Source organism: Aspergillus clavatus, genomic scaffold (genome assembly GCF_000002715.2).
Source record: "Aspergillus clavatus NRRL 1 1099423829798 genomic scaffold, whole genome shotgun sequence".
Lineage (NCBI taxonomy): Eukaryota > Fungi > Ascomycota > Eurotiomycetes > Eurotiales > Aspergillaceae > Aspergillus > Aspergillus clavatus.
The window spans coordinates 290326-309497 of NW_001517101.1; the positions used below are offsets into that span (position 1 = coordinate 290326).

At 48.0% G+C, this 19172-nt stretch overlaps 7 protein-coding genes and 1 non-coding gene across 8 annotated transcripts, besides 4 other annotated features; 4 read left to right on the forward strand and 4 right to left on the reverse strand.

Annotated features, from left to right (window-relative positions):
• Positions 1-251: 251 nt before the first annotated feature.
• Positions 252-1029, forward strand: ACLA_088970 (uncharacterized protein; the record flags this gene model as incomplete). The annotated part of the gene is made up of 3 exons (XM_001272631.1): positions 252-604; positions 685-928; positions 988-1029. 3 exons carry the CDS (start codon positions 252-254, stop codon positions 1027-1029), a joined length of 639 nt encoding a protein of 212 aa, XP_001272632.1.
• A 430-nt stretch (positions 1030-1459) lies between these two features.
• Positions 1460-3317, forward strand: PIG-S (GPI-anchor transamidase GPI17; the record flags this gene model as incomplete). The annotated part of the gene is made up of 2 exons (XM_001272632.1): positions 1460-1720; positions 1797-3317. The coding sequence occupies 2 exons, from the start codon at positions 1460-1462 to the stop codon at positions 3315-3317; spliced, it is 1782 nt and encodes a 593-aa protein (XP_001272633.1).
• A 301-nt stretch (positions 3318-3618) lies between these two features.
• On the reverse strand, positions 3619-4528 carry ACLA_088990 (uncharacterized protein; the record flags this gene model as incomplete). The annotated part of the gene is made up of 2 exons (XM_001272633.1): positions 3619-4346; positions 4408-4528. 2 exons carry the CDS (start codon positions 4526-4528, stop codon positions 3619-3621), a joined length of 849 nt encoding a protein of 282 aa, XP_001272634.1.
• A 1039-nt stretch (positions 4529-5567) lies between these two features.
• sod4 (mitochondrial 37S ribosomal protein mS42) lies at positions 5568-6703 on the forward strand (the record flags this gene model as incomplete). Its single annotated transcript, XM_001272634.1, has 4 exons — positions 5568-5627; positions 5693-5873; positions 5979-6103; positions 6173-6703. The coding sequence occupies 4 exons, from the start codon at positions 5568-5570 to the stop codon at positions 6701-6703; spliced, it is 897 nt and encodes a 298-aa protein (XP_001272635.1).
• Positions 6704-6958: 255 nt separating this feature from the next.
• Positions 6959-7690, reverse strand: ACLA_089010 (ubiquinone-binding COQ10-like protein; the record flags this gene model as incomplete). Its single annotated transcript, XM_001272635.1, has 1 exon — positions 6959-7690. One exon carries the CDS (start codon positions 7688-7690, stop codon positions 6959-6961), a length of 732 nt encoding a protein of 243 aa, XP_001272636.1.
• A 2771-nt stretch (positions 7691-10461) lies between these two features.
• ACLA_089020 (uncharacterized protein) lies at positions 10462-10681 on the forward strand (the record flags this gene model as incomplete). Its single annotated transcript, XM_001272636.1, has 2 exons — positions 10462-10491; positions 10547-10681. 2 exons carry the CDS (start codon positions 10462-10464, stop codon positions 10679-10681), a joined length of 165 nt encoding a protein of 54 aa, XP_001272637.1.
• A 3965-nt stretch (positions 10682-14646) lies between these two features.
• Positions 14647-14674: a microsatellite.
• Positions 14675-14903: 229 nt separating this feature from the next.
• Positions 14904-15142, reverse strand: ACLA_089030 (uncharacterized protein; the record flags this gene model as incomplete). Its single annotated transcript, XM_001272637.1, has 2 exons — positions 14904-14943; positions 15006-15142. The coding sequence occupies 2 exons, from the start codon at positions 15140-15142 to the stop codon at positions 14904-14906; spliced, it is 177 nt and encodes a 58-aa protein (XP_001272638.1).
• Positions 15143-16117: 975 nt separating this feature from the next.
• Positions 16118-16155: a microsatellite.
• A 1565-nt stretch (positions 16156-17720) lies between these two features.
• Positions 17721-17750: a microsatellite.
• A 1014-nt stretch (positions 17751-18764) lies between these two features.
• Positions 18765-18797: a microsatellite.
• Positions 18798-18801: 4 nt separating this feature from the next.
• Positions 18802-18874, reverse strand: ACLA_089040. Its single transcript has one exon. It is a non-coding gene; the product is annotated as a tRNA-Lys (tRNA).
• Between the last annotated feature and the right edge of the window lie 298 nt (positions 18875-19172).

A 19172-nucleotide genomic window follows, 5' to 3' on the forward strand; every position in this document is an offset into this window, starting at 1 on the left:
TTCCTAGGTAGCTACTGTTCTCCCTTGACCCCAGTCGCTCTCTGCTAACCTGCACAATCCCAGCCCATCAGCGACCGCCGTCAATCCACGTTCTCCAGTGCTCAATTGTGCTTGTCTCGTCCTTTCGTCTGCCCCCTCAGTTCATCGAACCGTCCTACCTACTCCAGGAGCCAAGACCTTCTTCGCCACTGCGCCAGCGACATTCCCCCTCACATCAGGTCTTGTGTCATCCATTTGTCGTCCTCCTCACTATGTCTATCAGTGATATCGTCACCGATCCCTCGCTGCTGCCTGTGTTGCAGACCAGCGCCGAGACACGGGAACAATGCCAGAAGCTGTTATCTTTGTTAGATCCTTCGACGCAAACTCCCTCCTCAGACCCGGGAGAGGCAGTCCAGGCTGCTTCTAAACAGCAGAAGCAATTGTTCGCACTTCTAGCTCAGCTGCGCGGCCAGAATCGGGATGCTATTCTTCGGGTCCGCCAGACAAAGCAATTTACTGCAGAGGCGCGTCAAGAGGTCGATCGGTTACATCTCCAACTTCAAAACTTGTACTATGAGCAGCGACATCTGACAGGAGAAATCGCTGCTTGCGAATCCTATGAGTATGACCACCGCCGTTCATTCTTGGGGGTGGTTTCATTATTCTTATGCGATCAAGCTAACGAGTCTTGTTCGCATTTAGTCACAAATATCTTGCTCTCCCATTGATCCCCGTGGAGGAGTTCCTTACGCTACATCCGGAACACAGAGATCTAGACTCCCATGAGCTGATGATTGCTCGCATCAACCACGAACATGCCGAACGCGAGAAGCTGGAGCAGGCGCGTCAAGAACTTCTCAAACGCAAGCAAGCTCTTATCGCGGAGAACAAGAAGCGAAAGGATGACCTGGCCAGCTTGGACCAAGATTTAGAACGGTTCATCGATGTATGTTCCTCATATTTAAACATCGACCATGGGGTATCAGGTACTAATTGTTGATACAGGCTGCGAAACCTATTCAGAAGCTCTTCGAAAAGGAATACTAGATTGAATCTTCTATCATTTTACTTATTACCCATTACGGTCATGTTCATTTAAATCGGCGCATATCTGAGATACCCAGGAAATTTGACTTATAGATCACTAGGCGGCTAGAGCTTGTGCATCTAATAATCCATGGACATTTATTATGACTATTGCCTTGATACCATACTCCGTATGTCAACCACCACCAAGTTATCTGCAAAAGTGTATTAAATTGAACAAACAAATATGCAAGAAGTAAACTATAGAGTAGTTGTAGAAATGTTAAAGTATACCAAGCAATGTTGATGGATCCTCTGGAGTTGGCTGTTGTCCCTCGGATCGACTTCGCTGCGGCCACTGTGGCTCTCCGCCTAGTCTCCGCACGTCAGTTAGTTTAGAGCTTCCCAGATTCACTGTCAACAACTCCATGAACAGGAGGATGTCGTGATTATGCCTGGCGAGAATGACGACCCCCGGTCACGTATTCACACTATCCCACAACCATCAAATCCCACCGTCATGAGTTCTAAGTCCACCGCGCAACGGCTTCCTCCGCCTGAGAAGCCAGAGGCCATCCGTACTCGCTTCAAGGTCATCGCTGCATTTTGGGCGGTCGTTATCTTCCTAGGATTTCCGATATGGTGGAAGACAACGTCAATCTATCGGGCTCATTTGCCTCTGCAGGAGATGGTCGATTGGGCTGATGGAAAGGTAGTGTTTCCAGCCGCGTCCCAACAACGTAACATCCCATAATCCAGACACTAATTCGCTGCGGCACGATATACAGACATGTCGCCCTGTGTTCCCTCTTGAAATCCGACTTGAGGCGCCGTATATGCAACGCTCAGAAGCGCAGCATCTCCTTCGCACCACGCAGCATACTCTCGATGACCACAACGAATTCTCCGCCCACCACCTCCGCTTAAAACTCGCCGAGGACACGGCCAGTCCAGAGGATAATGCAAATGTCCAGGCACAGCCGACGCCAGATGGTTTGGGAAAAGCCGATACTGCATTGACAGTACGACTACTGCCCCAGGATGATTTAACTGCTCCGAAAGCAGAGCTCCATGCCGAGACCACCCAGCTGGATGTCATGTATCCTCCGAGCCAGGTCCCCGCGCCATCATCATCCAATCCACCTCTGTCCGCTTACATCGCAGGGGAACTGCAGAATCTGTTCACGGAGGAGAAAGCTACCATTGCGCAGATCTTGTCCGACAGTAATTTGGGCGGCGCTAATACCAACGCCCCTGCGTCGTCGAACAACCAGCAGCCGTCCGCGGTCCTCAACTCCATCTCGCCCCAACTCGCAGAGAGTATCAGCCGGCGGCTCAGACGGTCCATGAAGTACGCAGAGACCTATCATCTTGCTTTCTCTCTCTTCACGCCCGGATCGGAGCCCTCCTCGTGGGACATCCAGGCCGCCGTGGAGGAGTACATCTCCCCTCTGTTGCAGGCACTCGCGCCCATCAGCAACTTCACCGTCGATACGCAAGTCCAACTATACGCGACGTTCTCGCCAACCGCACCCCTGCCCGAGTACGACGAAACGCAAGCGGCATGGACCCTGAAGAAAGAAGACCTGAGCGCCTTCATCAACGCCGCCGAGTGGCCCCTAAGCCCGAGCATCGGCAACGGCCCCACAATCAACTTCATCCTCTACGTGCCCACGCCCTCGCAGTCACCCATGCTCGTCAAGGAAAGCGGCGCGACTAGCTGGATCATCCCGCAATGGGGCGGTGTCTTCCTCCTCAACCCGCCCCTATCGACCGTCAACGACAACCCCTCTAACCCAGCCCACCTGTCCAAGGAAGCCCTGCGCGCCGCCTTCCTCACCTTCTCCCACCAGCTGCTCACTCTCCTCGGCGTCCCCACAACCCCCACCTCTCTCCCCTTCCGCCTGCAGACCCTCATCCGCATCCGCGCCGCCACCCTCCTCCTCTCCGCCTCCTCCACCATGGGCTCGCTCGCCCGCCTCACAGAGTCCCTCCCCTCGATCCCCATCCCCGCCAACGTCGCTGCATCCGTTTCCGCCACGCTCTCGCATCTGACTTCGGCATGCACCCATCTGCGTGACGGCCGCTTTGAGGCCGCCCTCGCCAGTGCCCGAGTCGCGGAGACCGAGGCCGAGCGCAGTTTCTTCGAGAAGACCATGGTGGGCCAGATGTATTTCCCCGATGAGCATAAAGTAGCCGTGTATCTCCCCTTGCTGGGCCCCGTCGGCGTTCCGCTCCTTGTGGGGCTCTTGAAGGAAGTCAAGAGGCTGGTGGCGGAATGGAAGGCCAGGCGGGCCATCCGCTCATAATCATTTTTTTTCCTTATAAAGCCGTTCTGATGTAGTATATATTATGCTTTAGATTAGTGTAATAATTGATTCTTTTTAAATTTGAGAAACAGCAACCGATCATGTGGGTTGACGTAACATTTACCATCAAGGAAGGAACATATGCACAGCGCTAACAGATAAACACCAACAATAAAGAAACAGGGAATCATCTTTCTTCTATGTAACATCGTCAAATGAAGTTGGTTGCACCAGATACAGATGTTGTTGATACGCCAAAATAGCACACGACGAATGCCCAAATATGGCAACGACGGTCCTATCAGATATTCCTCAAGGGACTCTTCTCTCTTATCGTTGGGGGCTCGTTGACCTGGTAGCACGGGTCACCTAGCTTATTCTTGAATCCCACCCGGCCAATCATCTCGGTAAAGGTCTGGCCAGACGGCATAGCGACGTTCGGGTACGGCTCCGGTTTCAGGACGCCTGTGCTGGCGAACGTGCTCGGCGGTGTATACACCTTGATACTTTCGGTGCTGGGCTGGCGAACTTGCACGACAGGCGTTGTTGGTAGCGGGGGTGATTTGGAGGCTGACTGCGCGCTCAGCTTCGGCGCTCCACCGAATAGGCTCTTGACGCGGGTGCCCGTACGTTGGAGCATGGAGCGTGCGCCCTCAGAGTTCCGCTTGGCAGGCCGATGTAGGAGGAAATCAGTGCGGTAGGCGTTCTCTTCTGACGGGATGGGGTCGGAGATGCCAAGCAGTGTTCCATTCGATGTCCGTTGGGTGTGTTGAGCGACTTTGGCGGAAGGGGGCAGGTTATTGTGCCGTCTTCGCATAAGGAACATGGCCAGTAGTGCAACGACAGCTCCAAAGGCAGCGCCAGGGAAAAAGCCGGCAAGGATGGCGTTGGTCGGGAACGAGGGGCATGCAGTGGCCATGGCGGCAGTTGTTCCATTGCAGCTTGATGCCGCGCTGGACGGCGACGAGACTGCCAGATCGGAGGCTGTGATGACCGTTGGCTGCGACACGTCTGTCGAAGAGGTTGTATCTATGGTTTGTGTTGTAGCTGTCGCAACTGTCAAGGAAGATGTAGAAGAGGTAGAGGTAACTATGGAGAGAGTGGTGGATGGAGATATAGAGGAGGATGTTTCTGTAGTCGATGAAGACTCCGGGACGGTTAAAGTTGAAGAACTCGATGTATCCAGGGCACAGATGCCATTGCTTTGACATGCGTATCCGAACGGACAACATTTACCACCACATTTAGGTAAGGCTTCGTCAAGTCTCGTCGTCTTGACCACAGCCTTTGGATAAAGTGTAGCATTTTGCTGCTGTATATCACAGGTGATCGGCTCAATAAATGCGCAGTTTTGCCCACTGGGGCAACAAATGGCAGAACTTGCATTGTCCAGGCTCACGCAAGTGGATGTAGACGGGCAGCAGAAAGAAGCCGGCAGCTTAGAGTTCCCGCATTTCTGGAATAAGGCCGGACAGGAGTCACTGTCCCGCTGTAGCAGATGATCGAAAGCATAACTTGTTGGGATAGCGGTTGCAATGATGCTGATGAGTGCCACCCAGGACACAGAGAAGGTCGACCTCGCCATTTGGCGCCCCAAAAAGATCAGCTAAAGATACGCGATAAGGGAACAGTCAAGAGAAGGAGTAAGTTGAAGGCAAGATGGATTAATTAGACAGACTATGAATGTTCGTGATTGACAAAGAAAGACCTGTAGTAAGAGCTAAACTTTGGCACTGAAAGGGCCGTGAAGAAGGACAAAGAGTGACAACGCAGCTGACTGTAGGAGATTTGCAAGAAAACAGGACAAGCACAGAGTATTAGATACTCATTTGTGCCCAAAATAGGCATCATGGCTTCATTTAAAACAAGTAGTCAGGGCCAGAGCAGCTCCAAGCGCCGCCATCACCAGATGAAGGCGGCGGATGGAGCTCGATAGCAGACCGCATATCGAACGATCAAAGTACAGCTACTCACTATTCTTGGATGTAAACAAGGCTGGGGGCATCTCATTCGACAACGCGAATATGAAGGCGCGTAGGGAAAAGAGCAAGAGAAGATGCAGAAGACCGACGATGGGCGGTTAAAAATGAAGGAAGTAGATCTCTGACCGCTGATTGGCTGTCGTTTCTGGACGCCTTACCTCAGCAACGCTAGTCTCGATACAGCAATGTCAAGTCCGCGATGGAAATTCTGCGGTTTTGAAGCTGTTCTCCAGTCGCCGTTGAGATCTCCCAATTCCACACCTCCATTATGCTGAACCGATTCCTCCGGCCGCAGACTCCTCTGCGTGCGTTGTCCGCTCTTTCTCAAGTGAGCTTTCTTCCGCTTCTCCACCGGCGTTGGCTCCAGCACAGGACTGACCGTTTCCTTGTTAGAAACCCATCTCCGCTCTCCCACGCTTCCAAACACGACAATTGCACCGGGTGCCTCAGTTGACGCACGATACGTACTTCAAGAACAATGGTGTTCCGGAGCTCATGTCGCCAGAGGCTTTCGACTTCGCTTGGACCCAGTACCAGACTCTCCTCATCGACAAACTGAACCTCTTGACACAGGGTAAGAACTGACCCTCCGCAGCGTGCCCCGGCTTGATTCTAGATATCCTAGAAAACCCAAATTAGAGGTCTTAATGGATTGATCATCTAATATTGTCAATCATAGACACCGTTGACGCCGATGCGAAACCCGGAGAACTGCTGGTCAAATACTCCCGGCGTCCGGAGATGGCCTCCGTCTTCAACTATGCCTCGATGGCTCACAATAACCACTTCTTCTTCAACTGCTTGGTAAGTGGAATGTGAGGATAGGGTTTATCTACTCATGGGGCAATGTCTAATCTCCAGTTGTCGTGATAGTCGCCCACCCCCACCCAGATCCCCGACAAGTTCGCCAAAGACATCGTCGATACCTGCTCCTCCGTCGAATCCTTGAAACTTGACTTCCTAGCCACCGCCAACGCCATGTTCGGTCCCGGCTTTGTGTGGCTGGCCAAGAACCTGGAGCGCGAGGGACTGATGCACATCTTCTGCACCTACAGTGCAGGCTCGCCCTATCCTGCTGCTCACTCCCGGCGGCAACCGGTCGACATGGCTACCCACTCGCCTGACGCGCCTCTCGGCAACATGTACGCCGGCTCAATGGGTGCCCACTCAATGAACCAGAAGAGCATGGCCGCCGGTGCCGTGGACGTCCAGCCCATTCTGTGTGTGAACACCTGGGAGCATGTGTGGATGATGGATTACGGAATCGGCGGCAAGGCCGAGTATCTGGAGCGCTGGTGGGACCGCATCAACTGGGAGGTTGTGTTTGACAATTACAACGCGGTTAGCTCGATGAAGGGAGCCCGCAATGCGGCCAGCCGGAACCGCAGCCTGAGCATGCTATGAAGAAAATAGCTCCCGGGTGCATGTGTTTCGATAATTGTCTTGTATTATATACTACCTTTGGCTAGGCTTTGTTCGGAAATTTCTTTTCTCATATGTTGTCTCAGTGTACAGCGGGTCATCTCATAGAGATCAAGGATGGAAGAAAATGATGCAACTCTAGTGTACAAACTATATATCCCAGCTCTTCCGCCAACGCCATAACACACAGTCTATGCTCTATCATGTACAAGGATAGACAAGAGCACGCCCATCAATTCACCTCCCCTCCACCTCCCGAATCCTCTTCTCAAACGCCTCAATCATAACCCCAGCCATCTGCCCCTCAACCGCACTCATCATAGCCGCATGGAACTGATTCCGAAACTCAAACTGGATCTCCAACTGCACCTTCGTCCGCTTCACCTCCCCATCCCCCTCCGGCACCAACTCCCACTTCGTACTCAGATACTCGAAAATCCCCTCGTTCGCGCCAGGAAAGTCCTTGCCCGCCTGCCCATCCTTCGAGTCGATCCCGAACTTGGCCCCGCTGCGCGCCTCGACCGTCCACTGCGCCCGGCTGCAGTCCACGCGCGATGTGAAGGTCTCGCTGAGAGGCCCGTAGCCGACGGTCAGGAAGGCGCGGGTCGGATACCCCGTTTCTGGATCGCGGTGAGTGACGGTCGAGGCGGTAAGGAAGGGGAGGAATTGCGAGTAGGATTCGACAGAGGCGATGACGCGGAAGAGGTTGTCGGGGGCGTAGGGCAGGATGCGGGTGGCGGTGAGGACGCGGCTGTTGCTGCCGCCGTTGTTGCTTGGTGGGAAGAGGCTGGAGAGCGAGGAAAGGTTGAAGGAACGGCGGGTGGGGAGGCTTGGGATTCGGGTTGTGGTGGGAGTTGTAGGTGGTGATCGGTGCCGCGAAATGGGTAGGATGAGCGAGGATGAAGCTTGAGGGCGGGTGACGATTCTCGTTGGGCGACATATGCGTCGCAGTGGTAGAGAGGGTTTCATGATTTTGGTTTTGAGTTGGTGAGTCTCGCCTGTCAATGGCGATGCTTGAAGTGTGACTTTGGACAATGAGATCATGCAGTGCATTGACTACATTTTTTCTCATACACAGGGTCCACGCGGGTTGTGCCGAAATGGTGGTTATCTAGCTCCTAGCTTGTATAGACCTCGACAATATGCATACAAAACCTCATTTCAGTACTAGGAATGTTTTGTAGGGCCTTTGGTTTTACTTTCTACTACATATAATTTGTTCGGGTTGAATTTTTACTACGGAATCGTCCACAATGGTCGCATCTCAGTGAGAGGCATATATGTATCATGTATTACAACGTGATGAGATGGAATTGAGAGGCACATTTTCGCGTGTCATGTCTTAGTTCAAAATAGCTTCTCTATCAAATTTTCTGGGATCTCAATGTGCTCAGATCGTCTCCAAAGTATATGGTTGCTCAGGCTGCCCTGATTGAACGTACAAAGGCCACTTCCACTATGGATTGAAAAGAGGGTACCATAGTCCATTCGTGCTGGTGTCTTCGAAACCCTGAATCTGCTGATCCCACAGGCGGTGTCAAAAGTCAGCATAGTAACATCACTAGATGACACCAGGCATCTTACCCAGTCGAGATTAGTGGGTGCAAGCATTTCCTCGATCACGTCCAGTGAACCAGGGGAAAGAGAGAAGGCTGATGAGGACCCCATTCCCCATTGCACCTGAGCCAAGCCTGGCGTCTTGAACATCACAGACAACCATCCTCATCCTCCAGTCCCCATCTCAAGAAACTCTTTGATAGAACCGCGGAAGCAATTACGCAGAATCATCATTGGAGGATGATGATCTCCTTTCCTTGTCTTGTCCTGTCTTTGTATCTCCCTTGCATCAAGAGTAGCCTCACTGCATGGTCGCTGGCTTCAAACAGCAGCACTTGTTGGTTCCCACACTGGACCTTTGTTGGTTCGACAGGCCGAAGCCACTCGGAGGAAGGATTTAGCGTCTTAAGATGATGAGCAATGCAGATATGGTCTGGGAGATGACTCGGGAGAGCAAACTCTCGAAAAGACATATTTATGGTCTGGTTCTGATTCAATGCCTCCAGGTGAATCTTCAGGTTGTGGCCAAAGTTGAATCGTAGGCGATACCCAAGAGGATTTGCGAAGCGAGTTGTACATCGTTGGGTAACGAGATCATCACAGCAGCGTCTACCCCCTGGTAATGGAGGATGATCGAACCACTTTCACACCCTTTCGGCCTACTACCGACATTGTGTATTATGAGTCGTGAGGATGGCGTTCCTAGGGAGGGCGATTCTTCACTCGTCGAGCCATGTGAAGAGAGCGGACGGGGTGGAATATGATGCTTGACATCTAAAGGCAGTGAAGGGATGATGCCGGTCCTATAAAATCAGGTTAATTGAATCTAGGCCGGGGATACGAGTGTGTTCTTCTGAAGAAAGAGATAATTTCTGAGTATCAAGTGCATGCGGAGCCTCAAATTGTTCTGTTTTGCCAACCAACTAATGTGACTCGAAAGAGATAGTGGACAGAGTGAGAGCTTTGGGCATGCCATGAAATAAACCCGACTCTCGAAGTGAGATTAGGGCGGCGTTGGATTGGAAAAAACTCGCTCCAAAAATAGGAGACAGCACTGCTCAAAAGGATCAGCTTCCCCACAGCTTATTCTGATCGATTTGCTCCGTCATGGTTATTGTTATAGGTTTGAGATTCGGAGAGGTTTGCAAGTATCTCATCCTGCGAAGCGCCGGAGCGAATCAAAGATATCAGGTGAGAAACGGTCGCCTCATCTCCATTGCAAACCACCTCTAGGATTCCTTCGAGAAAAGTTCGATAGTACTCTGTGTCTTCTGTGTATCTATGCGACTGTGTGTCGGACGCTTCGGACCCGGAATTCCGGTTTTGACCGGCATTGGTTTCACTATCATGACTGCAACATTCGACCATTTAGCAACCACGGAAGAGTGGCTCAAGTGATCATGACAAGCTGTGGCGTGGACACCAGTGATATTATACTGAGTGTCTGTGGACTCCCTACCTTTTCTCTCCGTTCTGCCTTGTCACATTGTTCTGATTCTCCATTATCCCCCAAGCCTCAATCTTTAGTCACCTCTTTCGTATGATACGACGATTTGGAGTGCGTGGGGGTGCCTTTCAATCTGTGTCTGAGTGCGGAAGGTTCAAGGAAAGGCGACGATGGACACCATCTTAGAGAAACCCTGAGAACGACAAAGATAACGGGAGGCTGATGATTGTTTGGGGAGTCAACTAGCCAGGCGAATACTTATTTTGGTGAATAACGGGTCATTCCGCTCACTCCTCGCGAAGCCTTGAACGAGTGGTTGCGATGACATGGCCAAAATCGATTTAGCGTCCGAGGACGGTTTCTGTGCGGCATTTAAAGACCCAAGATGTTCAAGGTTCCCTTCTCGATTAGCTGAGAGATGTAGGGAGTATGGAGGTGTGGGTGAGCTTGAGTTGTTCGAGGAGAGGAGGTATGTTCTGTCCACATTCTGTAGCAAACGCTAGCCGCTTGACAATCTTAGTATGTAACATCTCCTTGGACGTGTCTCTGGAACAGTGCCTAAAGAGTTTTTTGCAGCCTTAACGGCCTGGGGGAACTGTACAAAACTGTAGGTGAAAGCACGCTATTGCATGAAAGGGGGCAACCAGCAAGTAGACATGGGCCTCCTCCAGGAAGGCTCCAATACACCTGTCCCCTAGCCGGTGCAAGTGCGGCCGGAGTCCTCACTCTCAAACAAATGACCAAGACAGATCTAGATGCGATCGAGGTAAGCCTGGCCTGTTTGCCCCCGCCAGTGAGACTACTTTCCTATCACTGATTAGTCTTATAATCTTGTTGGTCGCCAAATGGGTCCTTGGGCGTTCTGCGAGCCAATCTCATGGTTTGTCCGTTCTCCGCTCTCCAGCGAAGAATACACCTGGCTGAAGTATCCAAGACAGGAGCAAGGCACAATCTGATTATCGAGCTGTTGCGTTTTCTTTTACTGTAATCCACAGAAGACAGAAGGACGGAATGATCGATCTTCGGTAGCCATCTGATATTCTCATCGTTCGGATTTGATTGGTTGATCTTCCGCTACCATTAGTATTTGGGTGGAAGATGGGCCTCGTCAACGACAGGCTCCGGCCGCTTGCCGCCAGAAAATCATCCCCAATGCCGGGAAACTCAATCCTCGCGTTGCGCAGGACAGTCATATGCACACTACGCCATGCGCTCCCATGACCAGATACAGCATGCCCGCCGTACCCTCCTTGTGGTACGAAAGATTACGCGCCTCCAGTGCTTGTACGCCTCACGCGCTCATAGGCAGCATGAGGCAGTAATCGTTGTGACGTGGTGAAGCATCGCAAGGCCGAATCGGAAGACACGCATGTTTCTTAGTTCTTGATACCGATGACAGATATCAACAAGGAAATGGAGACTGTGTGCAAGTTGACCGCGCCGCTTGTCTGGATCATCTCTTAAACAAAAAGTCTCCCTCTCCTTGATTGGTTGTCATCGTCAAACTGGCCGGCTTTATTCGGTCACCCACTCGTGAGCATTGAGGGACCGTTTGACTGCAAGTGAAGCAAGTGAAGCTCACTCACGTGCTGTGGGTCGACAACCACGAAACTGCGTTTTGAGGATTATTTGCTGGAATCAATCTGTGGCAGATCATATGTGGAACGGTCACCATGAGTTCTGAACCCTCGCCAACGATACACTGGACTCTTCATGGATATCCTGGATGGGTTGGATCTTGATAGGGTTTGCCATAGAGAGCGCTCAGGCTTCCGGGGGTGGTGTTGAGTTGGAGCACTTGGACGGCCTGCCTGTCGAAGAAAGTGTGGATCCGACAGCCATCTGCACTTTCTACCCAAGCCCGTCTCTCTTTCGGTGCATGAAACACTGCGCACTCCACCACACATGGCGATTGTCGTGTTGATATGGGTTGTTGGACGGCCAGTTGAGGATAATTGGCTGTCCATTTGCTTGACATCACACTTTATCCAACCAAGCTGCCAGATTGTTCCAACCAGCAAAGCACTTCTTTTCAACTTCCGGCAAGGCCCATTGTAGAAGGACTAATCGGGGAATGCGATGGCAAGTGGCTTATGGAACTTCCAACTGGTCCTCGTGTGGCCACCTCTTCAATCATATTGGGCTTCTTATCTTTCAGACAAGTGGTTCCGCATTCGGTTAAGGAAGGTACTGTGATCGTGAAGCGGAGGTCGTTTCTGAAGGCTAGTCTTTATCATAATCCTCTTCGCTCTGAGCTTTCGGGTGAACGTTTCCGAAAGCGCCTTGGGGGCTCTTATGTGACCATGCATACTACTCGCAGCTAAGGAAGCTGCCGAGCAATCGATCCCCGCGGTTTTCTGTATCAATATCAGCAGTCCTGACTGGCTCATCACCGGAACTTTGCTCTGTCCATTTGGACTGTTGCTTTCGAATTGTCATACGGATCTGGCGAAGAAACAAGATCTCACTTGCTTGGATGTTGAGTGTATCTGCGACTGCAGTCGAAAGCATTCAAAGATGCCTCAACCTTCGCAAAGAGCTCCTTATGGGGCTCGTAGTGGTGTCGATAAATTCTCGGTGACGGTTCATGGTTGTCTTTTCTTCCCGACTGTGCTTGAGGCTAAGGCTTCGGTTTGTCTTCTTCTCCTCCTCGCGCTGCAAAAATCAGGGATCTTAGGGATGAGGATCTGAAGGACCTCATACCCACTGTGAGCGATGGAGTATGTGCAGTACAGGGGCTGTACAGCGTTGTTCAAGAGACTGATTTCAAAGGACTTGCGAAGCCGCATGAAGTTGTATGGTCACTGGAAAGGAGCAGGAGGGTAAGTACGAACAAGGTCGTCCATGCATTGGCGCCATCGCCGCCAATCGGACTCCTGATAGGTGCTGGAAAATAGATCCTGAAGTTTCGATGTGGCTCCACTCGGCGCCTTGCTCCAAACGCGACGAAAACTCGTCGACACCGAATGCATAATCACGGGACTCCGATTACCGTGGTGGCATTGTGGTACTCTATCGACGGAGCATAGAGCATGAAGATTCTACAGTTGTTGGGAGCTCACGAGGTTCATCACCTGGGCACTGGGGCTTATACGGATTACGGGGCCGTTCTTCCCTCATACATAGAAGTCAAGGCGAGTTGTCATCGTTGGTAAGTATGCCTGCGTCTCTGGAAAGCGAATTAGTGGCACCGAATGGCAGGGCCTTTTTGTGGGAGATGTTCCGTGCTAATCCCGTAACTTGTGGGTCTGACGTTTCCTTGGGGAACTTTACAGCATTCTGCACGGCACTGAGAGTTCCCAGTTGTTCCGTGGCTCAAGATGGCTTGAATGGACTGCATCATCGAATCTTGTGACCTGAGTGGATTTCTGGCCACTGACACTCTAGGACAGTTTGAGTGGGATCTTTTGTCTTGAGACTCGAGATGGTAGAGTGATCGAGATCACTCGCCAATTCACGGGCTATGCTCCTATTGCATTCATTCAAAAAAATAGTTTACAGCTACCCAGGTTTGAGATCTTCATGGCATAATTACAACCTAATAGTGTGTGTGTGTGTATGTGCGTTTGGGTTCCTGCCCTTTCGCATCCAGGTTCTGTCTACCAAGATATTTCTGTCATTATCTGTCATATCTATCATTCTATCACCAAGCAGCGTGTGTCAACCATGGTTTGAGCCAGGCTGACAGATAGGGGTATTGCAACCAAGCACCACTACCTACTAAACAAAGCAACAAGCAATCTCTCTTTCCCATTCCTGAATTTCATTCGAGGCTCTGCTGTTTCCATAGGTTATGGTTGATGATCTGCTGGAAAGCTCCCTCAGCAACGCTGGAGCTGTCTGGCGGTCCCTAATCGCTCAACCACTAGGTAGAGAAGTAACTACAGGTTTTTATGACTGACTATCGAGTACCTATCAATGGAAAAGAACATCGTAAAGGAACCTTTTCCTTATACCGTATCAACCTAACTTTAGTGTATTGCCCCTTGCAATCGCTTCATCTCTATGCCCAGCATGCCTCCCGTAGTGCTGGCCCCCTTTTTATTCCCTTTTTCTCTCTCTCTCTCTCTTTCTTTCTTTCTGATCTCCCTTCGGTTATGAGGTTTTTTTGACTAGCAGAGAGTGAACTAAAATGTTCACCAAGAGCCAAATGGGCCCAGCTCATACCTGATAGCGAATAAATTAAACCATCCTAGCCACGCGAGGAGCCGTACGGGAATACTCGCTGTGTCTAGACTCTAGAGAGGTCACTCCGGGTATCTAACTCTAGCTGCAGACAACTCGGGCTTTATCATGATTAGCCTGCTATTATGCCTAATCCTGGTGGGTGATTATGTCTCCACATTCTTTATTGTGTTCTTGAGCACTAGTAATAATTCCGGCCGGCCGATAGGCTTTGAGCCCAATTAGGAATACGATTGGAACAATTCTCTCATGCTCATAGACCATTGTATTTGTGGCAACAGCCATTTCCAAGGTTACGGATGAATTCTGATCAATTGACCTGAGACAGGGGCGTTTTCCAGTCGTTCTGGGGCAAACTCTATTGGTACCGCAACCTGAAGTACGCTTACACTCATCTGTGGTCTAGTAGTATGGTGATCTAATAACGTCCATTCTCATATATGGTTATATATATAGCGACCGCTAAATCCAGTACCTCTCTTATCGTTGGCCGACCCATCACTGGCGCTGGGGGGGTGCTGGATTATACTGTGGTACAAGTACGATCATTGCGTTCATTGTTCCTTGCGGGAAAAAAAGGCTTCAATATATTGGCGTTGTCGCCCTCTCTTACGCTGTTGCGAGCCTCGCAGGCCCGCTTATCGGCGGTGCCTTTACTGATTCCACCCAGTTGGCGATGGTGGCATGGTCTCGACCCCCCGACGTCGGCGAAGCCAGTGAAAGCGTCCATGCCGGAGATCTTCTTTGATCTTCTTTGATCTTCTTGCAGCTGGATCCTCTTTCCTACTTGTCATGCAGTGGAGCCCGAGCAACTCAGGCCTGGAACTCCACAGCAGTGATAGTCTGCTTAGTAGGGAATCATATTTTCTTTCCATTTTTCCGAAATTTCCGGAAAAAAAAACATCTTTTCAGAAAGAAAAATATTTTTTTTCCAGAGGAAATTTACACACTAGTAAAATGTCTCCTGCTGATTCTCACCGCCCATATATTTTACTAGTAAAATATAAAATTATCCCTAACATAGAAGTCCACACTGTACATCCTCCATAAAAATTTTAATTCCATCAAAAAAATGATTATTCTTCCCACGCTCACTTCCCTAAAATCTGATTAGATTTCACCTGCTTGCCAGCCTCACTGCCGCTAGGGATCTCACCACCACTAGGGGGTTCGCTGGCGCCGGCCACCTCGCTGGCGGCCTGGCTTAGGGCATACCCCATATTATTAAGCATGATTGCTCCCTGCTGTACAAGCTCCTCATCTCTATCTTCTAGGCCTTTGTGTAGGCTAGCGGGTAGGGAGTAGCCTCTAAGCTAAAGACTCCAGGTATTTATATAGATAAATATTACTTAATTTACTCACTTAGTTTTCATCTGATTCTGTATCTTTGTATGCTGTAGATTTATGATTAAGAAGCTTTATTCAGAGGTAACAGAATTTATAACTATATAATAGAGATAGAGGGCTAGGACACTAATTTTAGGAGTAATATCTTTTTAAAGAGTAAGGGAGTTAGTATTCTATATATATTTTCTTAGTAGATCTAGAATCTCACTACTACAAGCCAGAACTACTCAGGATCCTTCTCCTTCTAGTATTTAGTATTAAAGAATACTCCTTCCCTATTCTAAAAGAATCTAAATTACTTTATAGCTTCCTCACTACTATACTCATAGATTATATTCTATAAATTAGTAATAAGACATAGTAGAAGCTGCGCCTTTAAGGTCTTAGGGTGTAGATAGTAGCTAAGCTAGTAGATAGATATAAGCTAGTAGTTAAAGTACTTTATCTACTGGCTCTCTAAATCTTCATGATCTGCTAGAGGCTAGATATATAAGAATATATTATTATAAAAGATAGAAGTTCTACTTTCACTAGATAGGTGCTCTTAGATATCTAGCTATTACTATATTACCTAATTTCTTAGTAAAAGATATAGATAAAGTAGATAAGATACTTACTAGTATAAGATTATGCTTCTAAGATTCTGAGCTTCTTACTACTTTATCTAATAGCTTAAGCATACTAAGAAGATTAGAAAGACTACCCTAGAAGTCTAGCTAGTAGAGAATCTTAGAGATCTTCCTAATATCACCTCTATCTCCCTTAATAAAGATCTTTAAAGCTTCCTAATTCTGTATCACTAACTAAAGCATCTTATACTAAGATCCTTAGTGAGTTATCATAGCTATAATAAGTAAATATAATATGGAATTTAATATGGAATCTAATATGAAATCTAACTACTAATTCTATATTTACTAAAGGATCACCCAATCCAGAGGTGATTTCTTAAAATACCTTATAATTAAAGATGCTGATTTAAAGAGCCTGCTAATAGATAGAAGATTTAGTAGATCTCTAATCACTAGCTAAAGCCCATGAGAATTATAGGAAATTATAAATATCTTCTTAAATACTAGCTTAGCTTATAGAATCACCTATATTCTTTTTATTATGGAAGGGGTATCTATAGAGAGAGAATTAATAAATTTTTATATCTCCTGCCTATTATTTAGCTTAGTAAGGAGCTTTTTAACCTGATCTTTAATCTACATAGAAATTATATAGGTAGTTAAGCTTTAATCTAATATATCTTCTGCTAGAAGAAAGTAGCTAGATCTATATGAATTAATACTAAGGCTTATGATTCTTTCTCTATGAATATTTATTAATTTATTATATATAAGATTTAGATACTACATGATTTAAAGCTGCTAGAATAGCTTTATCTAGATAAAGCTATATCATGAATCTAGTATAGTAGTGGCCATAGTCTTAGGTGAAGGAGGGGAGTATTTTAGATTTAATACTTAGAGAAATAATACTATTCCTAGTATTAAAAATATATAAAAGGGGTGGGCATCACAGAAGATAGCTATCCCTAATCACTAATTAATCTTAGAAGTTAATACTTTTTAATAGTTAAAGATACTTATTTAATGATTTATATTCTTATCTATCTTCTTTTAATGCTATGCTTCTTATAATCTAATATATTAAGATATATAGGCAGTCAGGCAGGTCACATTAAAATTTTAATTAAAATTAGGGTAGTAGGTGCAGCAGGCATATAGAATCTAGGAGATAAGCATCTATAAGTATTCTAAGTAATTTCATATATAAATTTATATAGAAGCCTACTTCTTTTAATTAGTAAAGATTATAAATAGCTATAAATTTAGCTAAATTTTTATTCCATTACCCAGAAGATGAATTTCCCATAGTGATGGTGACGGTAAGTAGTAGAAGTTAATAATTTCTTATATATAAAGATATATATTTTAATATTATTAGGTAAAATCTACTACTATTTCTTAGAGCATATACACAGCTTTCCTAGGCAATAAGGCACCTACCAGCTACTAATTCTAATTAGTCTAATTCTGTGGGGTAGTGAAATTCAGGGGCTCTAATTAGTTAAAAAAGTCTTGGCATTATTACCAGATTAGGGGGTTCAACTGCTGGAAAGAAAAAAAAACATTGGAAAATTCCGAAAGAAAGAAAATGTTGTTTTTTTTCAACTTTTCAAGGACCCTACTGCTTAGTTCTTTCGGTCATATTGACAGCCGCATTCTTCGGCAATCAGTTATGGCAAAGCAAGTGAGGCTGTATGGGAGCCGGGTAACCATTTCCCCCCATTTGAAGGAATTCAGTTGGAACATGACATTGATCCAGCAACTGAAGTGGTGTCTTCATAAGCCTTCGTGCGACGAGTATCAATCTGGAAGTCCTGTGGAAAAATCCTAGAACTATGTATGATGCTTCAGTTCCCCAGTTTCCCAGTTCCCCTCTGAAGCAACGGTGCCTCGGAAGGAACTCCCTCGAAGGAACTCCCACGTTGGGGAAATTTGACAGTTGACACGATTCGGGAGTGCTTTGTTTTCCGAGATAACCCAGGCCAGCTTACAACAAAGGCCAGGGGCAAGGCGTAGGCGAATCAAATGATATGGCTATACTGCGCCATGTGCGGAAAATAGCGCTTGGTCTCTACTCCCGTCCAGATTCCGGAGAAGTATTCCGTAAATCACCAGACTCACCACATCTCTTGCAAGCCTTATTTTCCCTTTTTGCATCCTGCGATGCAGAAAACGCCCGATGCTCCGCCATCCATTGAAACTACAGTAGATGCACTGCCCAGAGTCAACTTTTTAACTGGAAGGAGTGAAGCAAAATCCTCCTACTTTCCAGATAGTCTCACTAAGATCCCGCATTGCCGTGTTGACCCGCGGACCTGTTGCGGGTTAGGAGCCGAGTCACCCTACCATTGGTGCGGACTGTAAGAACTCGCTGAAGCCTCTAAGGCCGCAGAGGCCGAACCGATATAAGTGTGCAGGGTGTTGACCGAACAACATTCAGATTCAGGTCAGCCCTGAGGCGCTCGGACATTCAGGTGAAGAGGGCAAAAAGACAGGCTATATCAATCAAAAACATACTAGGATACAGGATCAGAAAAGAAAAACATACGACAGCCGGGATTCGCTGGTGGTCACCCACCCAACTACTAACCGGCCGGCGTGTGGCTTAAGTACGGCTGAGCGGACGGGAAGCCCTGTTCTCCACACCCTATGGTCGTATGTGCTTGACAAGAAGGGTGGAGGGTATATATCGGAAGGGCGGTTGTTTTTATCTGCTGGAAATCGAAATTGAATGTGAAATGAAGAAAAGGTCGTCAGAAAAAGTTGTACAGCTTTATTTCATTAGGTGTCCGCCTGCAGCGGAGTTACGAAGGGAAACAACATCTCTCCAACCGTCCAACCAACGCCAATCCGCACCGCAAGGCGAATGCGCAAAAATCAGATGGGAATGGGTGTTTGTTTGCAGCTTGCAATAACAACTACCTGGGTGGTGAAAAAAAAAAAAAAAAAAAAGCAAAAAGAAAAATTAAAGCCGAACGCGGGGGTCGAACCCGCAACCTTGAGATTAAGAGTCTCACGCTCTACCGATTGAGCTAGCCCGGCTAGCGATGGAAATCAGACCCTCATAAAGCCATTATGACTCAGCTACCGGTGTCGGTGCTTGTGCTTTACTGTTATTTGACGCCAGGTCAACCCTAACATGACATGCAGGAGAGCGGCAGATATTGCTGTTTTTAGCTGCTAGGTAGATCAGGGACGAGTGGGTTTGGCCAACTTGGGTGTGCTCACTAGGCTACTATATACAGCGCTTGCAAAAGAACTGGCTCATGTACTCAGGTAATCAGGTGAAACCTAGGAAGGTGGTTCGTTATATATGTCTGGAATCTATAAAGATCCAGGA